Genomic DNA, 13821 nt, shown 5'->3' with positions numbered 1-13821 from the left:
TGAACGTTAATAATAATAACATGAGGTTCATACTCAAGCTTAACTTTGAACATGCTCTCAAGACAAACTGAATTTGTTTGTTCTCCAAAGGTTTTCTGACAGAAAGTGGCAAGAAGAGAGCCAGTGTGATCCTGTCCACAGAGGACCAGAGTAACTTCCAGGTCACTCAGATGACGATCAAAGTGAGCCTCCGATTTGATTTCACTGTTTCATTGAAAAAGTTTGATAACGCAGACAGTGACAGCATGTCTGTAGATGACACTTAGTTGTCCGGTGTGTGTGGTTAAGGTGAGAAAAGGAGCCATCGGAGCAAAATGCGGCTTGGTGTTTGCGTACAAGGACGAAGATCCTTTCGACGCAGAGAAACATTTCAAGAGGTTCAAGAAGTATGACACTTGGGACTACAAGGACTACAAAGAGTTTGTACAAGACAAGTAAGGATCCATTTATAGCCGTCTCAATATATTAGTGACATTTAAGCGTGCATTTATGTTTACAACTTGAAAAGCCTTATATTATTAGTAAATAAGAACAACATCATATCTAATAAGAAAATAAAAACTCAGTATAGTTATTTTGTCTGAGTTATGAAGCCCCTCAGCAGTGTTGGGGTCTGCCTTAATTGTTTACATGAATGGCTGACACACTATACTGTCACCTGACATTCAGTGTAAGGATCCCAGCACAGTCGGAGGACGAGCCGATTGGCTGGTTTGAGCTGGAGAATGACTGGAACGATGCAGAGATCAAGCTGCAGCAGTGTCGCGTTGCAAAGGTACATTCTACATCCAGTTAATGCACATCTCTTTTGACCCTTAAACCAGTTATTCCTGAACACTGTTGTCAAACAGAAATAATGTTTTATGTGTCCTTGTCTTCCAGTTCATGATGGTGAAATTCCTCTGCACCAGGCAGGACTGGGTCGCTGAGCGCCTCGGTGTGCAGTCCCTCAGCTTCAGTGGCTACCTGTGCCCCGGGGCAGAGAGGCTCGCAGACCTGGATGACCTCAGTCCCGAGGCAGAGAACTTTGACCGTGATGCTGTGCCTGGCCTCTGTCTACTTAACAAGACACTATTCTTCATACAGCAGCTTACACGAGACATGGTAACTAGTCAAGTCAAATGTATTAACTTTTTCACCCAATATAAAAAAATTTCCTGAAGTGCACTTAACAATCTCTTGATCGATACTGTGTAAAACATTAACGAAAACAGTATGCAGTCATTTGCAAACAAACTGTGATACACAAATTGTATAAAGGATATCACTACATGGGCTCAGGAACACTTCTTGAAATTGTTGTCAGAAAACACAAAGTGGTGCTGGCAAACGACTGAGCCTTTTGATACTTGATACTCACCTATTACCAGTGTTTTTGGAGCATTCCACAACTTTCCCAGTCTTTTGTTGTCCCTGTCAACAAACGTGTTGCTGGCATCAAATTCAGGATAAGCATACTTTTTAAAAAAAATAATTGAAGTCGATGAAGTAAAACATCATTTTTAATTAAACATAGCATAATTGATTTATACATGATGGGCCAGCCTGCCCACTTGTGGCCTTTAGGTGACATTACAACATCTCCTTTAATTGTCAACTGTTGAGGGTGAAGGGGTACTTCACATTTATTCATGTCCTGTGTTCTGTTGTTGTTGTTGAAGACTGTTAATTCATTCTCCATCTCTGCAGGATGCCTCTCACTTCAAGCAGAAGTATCTTCTGGACTTCAGTGGTCTCAACCTGAACCTCTTCTGGACCTTCTACAATAAACTCAGGCAGATGTGAGTAGTTGCACTGGCACTGCTGTTTTTTTGTATCTACACGCTCACCACAGTCAATATAGCAATAATTAACATTTGGCATGATCTGGCTCTTTGGTACATGTCTTTGTCTCAGTGAGGGAGAGGAGGTGTTGAAGAGCAGAGTTTTGCTGCTCCAGTTGATGCAGAACTGTTTCCCCATGCTGCCCAACCCATTGGAGCCCCGGGGCTCAGATGAGGGAGCCACTGCAGCGGCTTGTCCGTCCACATCCAGCAGTGCCGAGCCTCCGTCGGCCTCGGTTAAGGCTGTGTTGGAGCTCTACACTCACCTCTGCCACAGTAAGACTTTGTCAGCTGTCATACAGCTGAGAGCAGTAAAAAAGATTAGAGATTCCTTGTCATGATTGATTCAGAGGAATGTGTGAAAATATATATAGCCGTAATACTTGTGATGTTGTGTTTCAGTTGTGGACAGTCCAGAGGGTGAGACAGTAGTTGAAAAAGTTTTGCATAAAGAAGCAGTCAGAGCCATTCTTAATGGAGCAGCTGTTTTTTTCCCTGATAAACATGTCAGGCGGGACAAGCTCTTCCACATGATGGTGAGTTAAAAAAAAATAAAATAATGATAATGATAACAAATGAATAAAAATAATGACGATATGTAATATAACAATACAACTTTTTGCAGAAGAATATTACAGAAGAGGATCAGCCAGAGTCAGTGAAGGTGACGTTTGAGTCACTTTGCAATTACTTCAGGTAAGCATTAGATATGCAAAAACATACGGGGTACACATTCAGATCACAGTGGATCAACAACAACAGTTGTGTTCGCTCCACACAGTGACCAGGATCCAAGTGGCCTTCTCCTGCTCCCACCCAAAGGAGCGCCCTCAGACTTTGACATCAGCCCCATACTGTCAGTCATGGAAACACTGCTGCTGGTGGCAACAAGAGAGGTGAGACCCCTGTCGCACACTCAATGTCTCAGCTGATCTGTGTTCATGTTATGTAACATTACTCAACATGTCTTGACATAAAATCACAAATCTCTCTGCTTCTCTGATGTTCCTCTCTGTTCAACTGTATCCCTTCTCTCAGTGTGAGGTCATGATGGTGGATGGAAAAGGTGGAGCCAGTAGGACAGTATTGCTGTCCCTGTTCTGGGCTCTACAGGGTAGTCTGATCTCTTGGTGCTACCTGCAGCTCAAAGGAGGAGCTTCCACCGGTGTCGCTATGGACCTGGCCCGGGACATCCTGCTGAAATGTGAGATACAGTGACAAACTTGAATGATGCAAATTAGCTTATTACAGCTTCCTATTCTCAGGCTTAGATTCTGTGTGTATAAGAGCCTGTATGGAATTAGATTTGTGCCAAAAGAAACAAACAAAACTTCTTAAATGTCAAACAAAAACAGGAATTTGAGAGAACATAAAACTCATTTCAAAAATAAAACTTAGAACTGCAATCAAATAATTTGTCAAATAGTGTAAAATATTGGTGTTTTACTCTTCTAATAATGCATTATTTTGTTTACGGTTTCCTCTGCTGGTCTCTCTCCACTCAGACTTTTGCGCTGACTCTCAGCTTTGCGCTCTCTCTGCAGTTCTGTCTCGTTTGCGCTCCCTGACTTTTTGTTTGCAGTTTTGGCACAAACCTCTCGGGTGGGCGGGCCTTTTCAGCAGAGCGTCCCCATTGGCTAATTAGATTTTGACTGACACAGCTCAGTACCTATGGGTAGGTAGCTAGCGCGCTAAACGACCCCGGCTTTAAAACGGAGAGAAGAAGAAGATGACGACGACAATGAAGAACAACAGTAACAACCCACAACAAGAAAAACTAGTGAAGTGTAAGTAGTTATGACATACATATATTGTTCTTAAGTGTCGTTGTCGTCGTCGTCATCTCTTCTCTCCGTTTTAAAGCCTGGGTCATTTAGCGCGCTAGCTACCTACACATAGGTACTGAGCTGTGTCAGTCAACAACTAATTAGCCAATGGGGACGCTCTGCTGAAAAGGCCCGCCCACCCGAGAGGTTTGTGCCAAAACTGCAAACAAAAAGTCAGGGAGCGCAAACGAGGAAGAGCTGCAGAGAGACCGCAAAGCTGAGAGTCAGCGAAAAAGTCTGAGCGGAGAGAAACCAGCAGAGGGAACCGTAAACAAAATAATGCATTATTAGAAGAGTAAAAGACCGATATTTTACACTATTTGACAAATTATTTGATTGCAGTTCTAAGTTTTATTTTTGAAATGAGTTTTATGTTCTCTCAAATTCCTGTTTTTGTTTGACATTTAAGAAGTTTTGTTTGTTTCTTTTGGCACAAATCTAATTCCATAAGCCTGCAGCTAGTAGTGATCTTTTAAACATGATAGTACAACCAATCAAAAGAAAATAAGGGAATAAGTTGTATCTTAATACCAGCAGTGTGTTGAATTGATCCAAGAGTGGCCAAGAGGATGTGATTTCAGAATGGCTTGGTGGTTTGTTTCGACAGATGTGGATCAGTTCCTGGGAAGTATCAAAGCTACTCTCGGTTCCCTGCTGGAGAGGCACACAGGTGCTGAAATAACAGAAAAACTAGGCAGCTCCATCCTGGCCACAGTCTTCAGACAACTGGTAATATACTCTTAGCTCCTAAAATTTGATCTACCGTCTTGCAAACTTCAGTAAGTTGAATGACTGTGACGTTTTTCATGTTCCTGGCAGATGATTTTGCTTCTGGAGCTGTGTTCATTGGACATCCCTCACAGTGTGCTGCTGAAGAGCTTCTCCTCTCTGGTTGAGCTGCTCAAAAGCCTCTCTAGTGATACTGGAGACATCTTTTCAAAGGTCAGTCCACTCTGATAATAAAGCCTAGCATTGCAGAATGTGTACAGCCTCTGATCCAACTGTATGAGTATGAACGGAAAGGTACAAATGCAGAGTAGGGGCCTCATTTATAAAACTCTGTGGGGAATCCACACTAAATATTTGTGTTTTTACAAATGAGGAAATTAACGTTCACAAAAAACATATTCTGATTAAAAAAATAGAAAAAAAACCCTTGCCTTTGCCTGCCAGTGTGCAGTTTCCTCATAGCCACCTTCTCCACACCCACATTCAACATGACTGCTCAATGCAAAATGCCTTATGAATGTTAATGCATGGAAATGAATATTCTGGTCAATTGTTCTTTATAGTGAATGAATCATGGCAACAACCCAAGAGCAAAAACAAAGAAAATGTATATGGAAAGACGGCACTGAGGAATACTTAAATACTTACTATATTATATAAAAATAGTCTTCCTTGAATACGTCACTTAAGTAAATTATGGAAATATTAGCTAAATGTATTTAGAAGGAAAAGTAATACAAATGCAAATGGCCTATGTGAGTTTTATACTAATATATATTATGTTATTGGCTCGGAGCTATGAACTATTGAAAATGAACTATTTCATTCATGTAGTTAACTCAAAAACAGTGCTTAACCAAAAAAATACATGCAAATACATGTGATACATGTTAAGTAACCAGTAACTACAGCAGTCATGTAAATGTAGCCCAGGTGGTTACCCAAGTAAAAAGCAGCACAAAATGGAAATCCTTGAGTAAAAAATTAATAGCTTGAATTTATGCTCAGGGAACAGTACTTGAATGTACGTAGTTAAATTCCACCATGAGTGTAACAAAGATTGATCTTATGCCATGCGGCTGTTAGGTGGATCAGGAGAGCTGGCACCAGCCTCAGCAGCCAGTGGTGCTGAGGACGTGGAACATGGAGTCTCCTCACAACTATGAAAACAGCCGCCATGAGACCACCATCTATGCCTGCCCGGGTGCTACCTCGTTTGAGGTGGAGTTTGACGAACGCTGTGAGACAGAGAAGAGGTAACTGTTGTTAATTACTTAATATTCAGATGTTTGTTTTTCCCCCTTGTGAGAAATCTTCTAACCAGTTGTCTATGGTCTTGATATTCGCAGATACGACTACCTAGAATTCACAGATTCTAGAGGCGGGAAGGTCCGCTATGATATGAAGGTTGGAACTGAGAAGTGGCCAAAGGTAAGATATGAGAAACCATTCAAGCAGTCTACATATGAAACACTGTTGTTTATGAATTGCTTGACACATCTCTGTTGCTTCTCTTGGCTCCTACAGAAGGTGACATTTGACGCTGGCCCTCAGCTCCAGTTTCTCTTCCACTCTGACAGCAGTAATAATGAGTGGGGTTATAAGTTCACCGTGACAGCTCTGGGCCTCCCAGATATCACTATTTCTTGGATGTCAGACCTGCAGCTGCTGGTGGCTCGCCTGATGGGTCGTCTTGCTTCCAGAACCCTCGCCTTGAAATCCCCCCATGGTGAGACTGATTTATGAAACCTTTATCCAATTAAGATGTGATCTAAAGTGTGTCTTTGTGACCGTGTTGGGCGATAGTTAAAATCTTTCTGAGCTTGTATGTTTGAGGCATACATGAATAGATCTTGTAGGTCAGATTTGATTGGAGTTTTTCATTTTTCAGACCTTTGATGAGAGATTGACATGCTGACCTCTGTGTTTTACCATCTATTCCAGAGATACGCACTGTTAAGGAGCTTCCACAAGGGAAAATGTCCCATGTTCAGTCCTCTCCTTTATGGAAACCCATTCTGCGACATGGGTTGTGTGAAACAAAAGAGACAAATCAGCCTAAAAGACCATCTGACCAGGTATGATTGAATTTGTTTGATCCAGTTCCTATATCAGCCTCAGGTGTTTATTGACCTTGGGAGCTCAGCGCTGTTCTAATATTGGGTGTTTCTCGATGTTGTAGACAAATGCGTGGACTCTTGACGAGTTAACGAGCTTCCTGGAGGACTTCGCCCGTTGGAACACTTCTCAGGAACCGATGGACAGTAGAACAGAGCTCATGAGGACCCTCATGCAGTCCTGCAGGAAACAGCCAATGAGGAACGAGATTGCCGCCGGGCCAAAGACTGATCAAGCTGTGAACGCCATTTGGGCAGCCATGGTACACCACACACCAGCCCTCAACCATGCCCTGAAGACCTACGGTAAGGTTTGGCTATAATTAAAAGATGTCCTTTTTACTGTTTCATCTTGATATGTTTTATCAAGTTAGTTCTGCATGATTTATTGACTTGGTCCTATCTGTTTTGTATTTGTATGAGTAGTCAATCAGGACTGTAAGTCTTGTCTAAGTGAAGAATTCGTGCAGGTGTATTCTCTGGCAGACAGCATCAGAACATGGATGGTGAGTATTTCTGTCAGGATTCATGTCTTTGTTGATGCCTGCTGCAGTGTTTATATATGATCACAATATATAACTATTATGTTGATGCTGTCTTTTTTTTCCTGTCAGTTGGAGATGAAGCAGAGATACCTTGTTGGCAAAATGAACATTCCTGGCGAGAAGGATGGGGTTCATGATGAGGTTACCATGGATACACTAGGTAAGGACTCAAGCTAATGTAAAATGAAATCCCATCATCAACTTTTTTCTTTCTTCCTATTTATTGCTGACTTTTTTTCTGTCTTTCCAGCTGATATGTGCATTGAGAAGAGCCTCTTGCTCTTCAGATTTACCCCTTGTGGAGTACCCTGTCAGGACAATGACTCTACAAAAGCTGCAGAGGGCAGTAGTGCTCCACTTCTCCGCTCAAGTTCGATCTCCGAAGGGGACTTCCAGCCCAGCTCATCTCCGGTACCTCAGTCTTCGGGGACTGAGGAGGGCGCTGAGGCCAAAGCAGGACAGAACCAGCCCTCTGGTGCTCAAGCCCAAAACTCCTCTTCATGTGTGCACAGCAGGCCAGGCCACAGAGGCTCCACAGAGAGCCTCTCCTCCCAGTCAGGGGAACCAGCCTCGCCCTCCGCCTTCCCCCGTAAAGCACCGTTCAGTCGGGCACGCTTACGCCTCCTGTCCTGTCGATCTATAGAAGAGCCCCGCATGACTCCCTCTGTCAAGGATCGCTACCCAATACTCAAACACATCCTGAACTTTATAAGGGACCAGGCTCTCACAACAGCAAGGTGACTGACCCACAGTCTTCTATTTTGCATTTTTAATTTGTTTATATTATCATACAGTGTAAAATTATCAAATTATTCCCCCTCCTTTAGCATTCTGCAGACCCTATCCCTGAGCAAAGCCCAAGCTGTGAGTGTGTGTAAGGTCCTGGAGATGGTTCAGCAATGTTTACATTCCCTGGGAAAGCCACACCTCTTCCAAGCTCCCTGCATCCTGTTCCTGCAAGAGTTGCTTGCATGCCAGAAAGACTTCACCAGGTACATCTTGAGTAAATGTTTTCAGTTCAAGTCAAACAGCAGTGAACTTTATCTGTCGTACAACACAGATTCCCAAAAAGTTGGGACAATGCACTGATTTTGCCAGGCACTCTTCTTGTGTCTCTGATGCATTAAAATCTGAAAGGACACAGTGAACTCACTTTCCATGTGTCCCACCATATTTTCCCTAATAATGCTACGCTGTGAAAAAAAGAATTTGGATTGTAAAAAAGGAAACTCGCTGTCAACATAGAAAACATCTGCTGGTCATCGTTTCCCATCATCAGTGCAATGTGTGCATAGTCTAAATCATGATGACATGTTTTCTGCTGCAACAAGACCAATGCCTGACACACGGAATTCTGTCAGTTGGACTTTTTTTTGTGTCTGGCAGCTAAAATAAAAGTATATTTAAGGCTCCCTTCATATATATTCCTCATTGAGATGTTACCCCTGAGCATTTTTTTAAGGTTCTATGTTTTACCCAGTTTTTGGAATTTACTCTGACAAAATCAATGTAACTGGCTCATCAACTTTCAGGGAGCAGCAGATGTGCCGGTGTTTTGTTTTCAGATCTTGGATTTTGTTTGTTTAATTTCAGATACATTTTCATCAAACATATAACCATAATAATAACCATATAACATCAAAAACTGGTTTAATATTACAATTTGCCAGAAAGAAAAATAATGCTATTAGGGACCTTCTCAAATGACAACCTGTGGGTTATGGAGATTCACTATATCAAAAACCAACATAATGGACACAGTGTAAAACATTAAGGAGCACCAATTGCGGTAATTTGCGAAAGGTCTGTGCTTACCAATTTGGTCTTCCTGAGCCTATGTAGTACACAATAGTGACTTGTGAACAACTGAGCCTTCGGAGGATTTCGCTTTCATACACAGTTAAGATACTATCACCTTTGGAGCATTCCACTTCTTTCCCCGTCTTCTGTTGCTCCTGTCCCAAGTTGTCGCTGGAATCAAATTCAGAGTAAGCATTTCTTTACAAAAATCAATGAAGTTGGTGAGATAAAACATAGAGTAAAACGTATTGTCTTTGTACTGTTTTCAATTGACTATATGTCAAAAAGGATTCGAAAATGATCACATTTTGTTGGATTTATGTTTCACACAGTGTCCCAAGTCTAAAGTCTTATGGTCTAAACAGTTCAAACCATATGACTCTCAGCTACATTTTACGATGAAAATTAAGTTTGTGTAGACTTTGTGTAGAAAAAGAAAAAAGAAAAAGTCAGAATTTTCTTTGTCTTTTTCAGTTATTTCTCTCAGTTGTCGGACAGTGGGCAGAAGCTTGGAGAGGAGGTGAGGCGTTCCTACCATCAGCTGGTGCTCATGCTGGTGGAAGCAGTACAAGGCTTCAGCAACCTCAATGAGAAGTAAGTTCTTACTTGCAGTTCTAACACACCACATTCACACATCACTAGACTCAGTGAAATGCTTGTGCTTGCAGCAGTGATTAGCGTAATTTAAAGTGTGTCTGTGCATTGGCGTGATAATCTGACCGTTATCTCTGCTCTCCAGAGCCCTGCTTCCAGCCCTGTCATGTGTGCAGACCTGCTTGTTGCACCTTCTAGACATGAACTGGGAGGTACATGACCTTCCGCTCTTCCTGAATATCAAGCTCCCTGACCTCCTGCTCAGCATGGCCCAGGAGAACATCAGCGTTCATGACATTGCCATCAGGTAGTATCAGACTCATCTCTGAAATAGAGCCCGAGCTCAGTAGAAATATAATTAATTTCCTATTGATAACCTAAGGCTAGCAAAAGCTTTTATTATTATTTTTTTTTACAAAGCAAGGGTCCAAACTGCTTTGTGCTTAATTAGTCTATTTCAAATCTTACATAATTTAAACCGGTTCCCAGCTAATTAAATTTGCAGTACTGATTAGTTTTGTGGTTTGATTTATCTTCAGTCAATGGACAGAGGAGGATGAAATCGCAGACTACAAGAAGAACCAGGAATGGATGGATGAGTGCATGGACGGGATGTTCGAGAAGTGGTACGACAAAATCGATGAAGAGGACTCCATGGAGGACAGGAGAAAGGTACACAGCAGCGCATAAAGGACATAAAAGAACAATCATTAGCAAACGAGGAAAATTGTATGGTGTCTGAGCAGTCTGGGGAAAGAAATAGCACTGGGAGCTTGACCTTATTGCCCCAAGTGCTTGTCTGCTCTCTGTTTACTTTCCTGTGTGTCCCAAGAATAGAGCAGATATAGTCATGCTGGTAATGCATTCAAAGACATGTTGAAACCTGCCATTTAGAAAAGATGAATTCATTCAACCTTTATTTAAATCTCGAGAAATCATTGATCACTCTATCTAAAGTTTAATAATATTAATACTGTGTAGTTTACGTGACCTGGTTTGATCCACAGATGCACATGTTCATCGCACGTTACTGTGACCTGCTCAATGTTGTGATCTCCTGTGACGGATGTGAGAGGATGGCGCCTTGGCACCGCTACAGATGCCTTCAGTGCATGGATATGGACCTCTGCAAGACGTGCTTCCTCAGTGAGCTCATACACTCCACCCCACAACCCGGACAGTCACACCTGTTGACACAGAGTTTGGATAAACTCAGTTTTATACCGATCACATGTTTGATCAGAGCAAACCCAAATGTGAATGTGTGTGTTTTTAACCAGGTGGTGCAAAGCCTGAGGGCCACGAGGACGACCATGAGATGGTGAACATGGAATATGCCTGTGACCACTGCCAGGGGCTCATTGTGGGCAGCAGGATCAATTGCAACGTGTGTGAAGACTTTGACCTGTGCTTCGGTTGTTACCATGCAAAGAAGTATCCAGACAGGTGACATATTTGAAGTTTAATCTTCTGCTTTTGAAACCCACTTACTTTTTAGTGTTTAGTATACCTTTTTTTTTTTTTTTTTTTTTACTTTTAATGTTCCCATCTCTAGCCACCTTCCCACCCATCGGATCACAGTGTACCCCATGGTGACCATACGAATAAGCGACCGTCACCGCTTGATCCAGCCCTACATCCACAACTACTCCTGGCTGTTGTTCGCTGCTCTGGCCCTCCACACGTCAGAGCTGAGCAGCGAGAAGCAGATGGATGGAGAGGCTTTGAGCAGCAACACATTGAACCAGGCCTCCGCCCTGCAGACGTGTTGCTCCCAGCTCATCACTGACTGCTTGCTCAAGGGGCAGACGGGCAAAGGTAGGTTGCGTCATTGTCCATCCATGTGTCAAATGGTATCTCAGATTCTCCTAAGTTGTATTTTTATGTTTTGTCCTTCTATCACAAACCTTCGATGCCATCATCCACTTAGGTCTGCGCTCCTCGGCCTTGCTCGCTCTTCTGTCGTCCAATGACTCTGGCTCTGACAGTGAGCTGTGTCCAGTCTCTCCAGAGTCCTCTCAGGAGCTCAGCACAGCCACTGACACCTCCTCCATCCCCGGCAGCACTGCAGCAATCTGCTCCCCGTCCTCTCCCAAGGACAAGGTGAGGAACAGAAGTCCTGGGAGTGGGTTGTAACAGTGGCAGGAAATGGAACAGCACAAGAGCAGAGATTGTGTAGGAGTGGATAAGCAAACATGTTATTTAATTCACCAAAAAATAACTAAACAGTCTACCTGATAGACAGAACTAGCTAGAGGTGCGTACATGTGGCCATATGTCTGGTATGTAGGTAATGGACTTTTTAATAAAATACTGTTGTGATTCTCTCACATCCAGAGTAAACCATCAGGTAAGGAGAAAAAGGTAAAGGAAGTGGGCTCTCCTCCTTCTGCTCCTCCAGAGGTGTCATCCCCCCCAAGCACTGGCGAGGGGGAGAAAAGGAAGCTGGTCTCCCAAGACACCCTGGACTCGCCCAGCCTCAGCCAGACGCCTTCTGTATCCAGTGAGGACCCCCTCTCTCCTGTGGCCCGACGTAAGCACTGACTTGACCTCCACTAACCTGACGACGGCTCTGATTTTGTTCACTTGTGGTTAAGTCTATCCCTTAGCTGTCAACTTTTTGTGTTTGTTACCATTCTCAGCTTCCGAGTCTGGACCAGGAGCAGTCCAGTCTCCGGAATCTGACGTCGTCAAGGAGACGGATGAGCGGCTGCCCCAGGTCCCTCTTCAGGAGCATGTGTTTTCAGAGTGCTCCAGAGAGAGGATCCTGGGTCTACTGGCAGCCATGCTGCCACCAGTCAAACCAGTACGTAAAACAAAAGACCAGTTTAAGGGTTGAGATTCTGTGTATTGTTGTGTGACATTTTGAAAATTTGCATAGCTCATACTTAAGTCTCCTTTGTTTAATCCAAAGATAAAAATGTTTGATTGTTGGTAAAGCAAGACTATTATTATTATTTTTATTTTGTTTTTTTTGTAAAGTCTTGTCATTGCCTTGAGGTTGCTGGGTAACCAGCAGAGACTCACAGAAAACTGACTTCAAATATCCACTCATAACATTGTCATCGTCCTTCTTTTATACCCAGGGCAACACCCTGTCTCTGCCCAGTCTGAGCTCTATCCTGCCCCAGCTTTTCAGGGCAGTTATTTCCAATGCTGGCTCTCTCAACGAGACCTTCCACCTCACCCTGGGTCTGCTGGGTCAGCTGCTGCTCCGAATCTCTCCGATGGAGGCCGACACTGCCGTCACAGAGGCCCTGGCAGACAAATTTGAGTTGTTATCACAAGGAGAGGCAGTCGGTACAGACACCCAGGGCTGGAAGACCACCCAGCTGCTTTTCAGCCTGGGGGCTGTCTGTTTAGACAGGTAAAGTGATGATACGTGGGAAATGTATTATTACTGTAGTTTATAGATCTACTTGTTAGATCTAACATTAATTTTATCCAACAACATGAGATACATTATTTTCCTACCATGATTGAAACAGTCAATGAAAATAAAATTACTTATAAGCACTTACCATATTTGAAATTGAATCATTATCAACCGTTAGCTGTTATATATTATTTTGAGAATTGTCTTTTCTTTTACTTTATTTCCCAGTCGTATTGGTCTGGATTGGGCGTGCACAGTGGCAGACATCCTACACAGTCTGAATGCGTGCCCCGAGTGGAACACAGTCATCGCTGCCTTCACCGACCATTGTATTCAGCAGCTACCACAAACCCTCAAACGCACCAACCTCTTCACACTGCTGGTGCTGGTGGGCTTCCCTGAGGTAGGTAGAACACCCCCCCGCTGTATAGGACTGTACACTGTGCTCCCTGACTCTCTAAGCTGAGTCGTGACTCTTCTGCTTGTCTGTCAGGTGCTGTGTGTGGGCACCCAGACAGTGTTTATCGACAACGCCAACGAACAGCACAACATGATCTTGCTCAAACACTTCACAGAAAAGAACCATGCTGCGGTGGTGGATGTCAAGACACGCAAGAGGAAAACAGGTTGGAGCAGTCGCAGCGCCTCTAACGGCTTTGCCTCTGTCGAGAAACAAACATGGAGTTAACCCTCTGTGTGCTTTTTCCTCTTTCCAGTGAAGGATTACCAACTCATCCAGTCTCAGGATTCCACTACAACTGGAATCCCGGGGCAGTCAGAGAGCCAGGTCCCTCCAAAGACCCTGCTCAGCCGCTACCTGAGCAATTTCACCTCTATCATCAGCCACCTGCTGCAGAGCTGCCAGGACAATGGCTCTCCTGATGCTGTGGAGGCATCCTGGGTTCTCTCCTTGGCACTTAAAGGCCTCTACAACACATTGAAGGTACCTGCCATAACCTAGAAATGTCCATTATTTAAGATGCGGTTAGGATATCTGGAAATAGGCCAGAA

The 13821-nt window shown here is 43.4% G+C and overlaps 1 protein-coding gene across 2 annotated transcripts in view; it reads left to right on the top strand.

The window, feature by feature from the left end:
- Positions 1–13821, top strand: part of zzef1 (zinc finger, ZZ-type with EF hand domain 1) — a 34368-nt gene that overhangs the window by 6403 nt on the left and 14144 nt on the right. Inside the window, exons 10-43 of one of the 2 annotated variants that reach the window (XM_030439074.1) lie at positions 91–182; positions 289–434; positions 670–775; positions 883–1104; positions 1690–1781; positions 1897–2099; positions 2226–2359; positions 2449–2519; positions 2605–2719; positions 2862–3027; positions 4257–4378; positions 4469–4591; positions 5465–5634; positions 5728–5809; positions 5906–6107; positions 6323–6456; positions 6561–6801; positions 6922–7001; positions 7110–7200; positions 7291–7777; positions 7868–8032; positions 9315–9434; positions 9580–9741; positions 9974–10106; positions 10442–10580; positions 10715–10880; positions 10990–11252; positions 11365–11537; positions 11772–11967; positions 12044–12240; positions 12521–12801; positions 13039–13213; positions 13304–13436; positions 13527–13753. In XM_030439074.1, coding sequence (XP_030294934.1) covers positions 91–182; positions 289–434; positions 670–775; positions 883–1104; positions 1690–1781; positions 1897–2099; positions 2226–2359; positions 2449–2519; positions 2605–2719; positions 2862–3027; positions 4257–4378; positions 4469–4591; positions 5465–5634; positions 5728–5809; positions 5906–6107; positions 6323–6456; positions 6561–6801; positions 6922–7001; positions 7110–7200; positions 7291–7777; positions 7868–8032; positions 9315–9434; positions 9580–9741; positions 9974–10106; positions 10442–10580; positions 10715–10880; positions 10990–11252; positions 11365–11537; positions 11772–11967; positions 12044–12240; positions 12521–12801; positions 13039–13213; positions 13304–13436; positions 13527–13753 — 5609 coding nt within the window. The remainder of the gene's footprint in view (positions 1–90; positions 183–288; positions 435–669; positions 776–882; positions 1105–1689; positions 1782–1896; positions 2100–2225; positions 2360–2448; positions 2520–2604; positions 2720–2861; positions 3028–4256; positions 4379–4468; positions 4592–5464; positions 5635–5727; positions 5810–5905; positions 6108–6322; positions 6457–6560; positions 6802–6921; positions 7002–7109; positions 7201–7290; positions 7778–7867; positions 8033–9314; positions 9435–9579; positions 9742–9973; positions 10107–10441; positions 10581–10714; positions 10881–10989; positions 11253–11364; positions 11538–11771; positions 11968–12043; positions 12241–12520; positions 12802–13038; positions 13214–13303; positions 13437–13526; positions 13754–13821) is intronic. The other variant, XM_030439075.1, reaches the window with a different exon arrangement.

This window comes from Sparus aurata, chromosome 13, assembly GCF_900880675.1.
Source record: "Sparus aurata chromosome 13, fSpaAur1.1, whole genome shotgun sequence".
NCBI classification, from domain to species: domain Eukaryota; kingdom Metazoa; phylum Chordata; class Actinopteri; order Spariformes; family Sparidae; genus Sparus; species Sparus aurata.
Note: the sequence above shows the minus strand (reverse complement) of the source record. Positions and strands in the feature narration are given on the sequence as shown.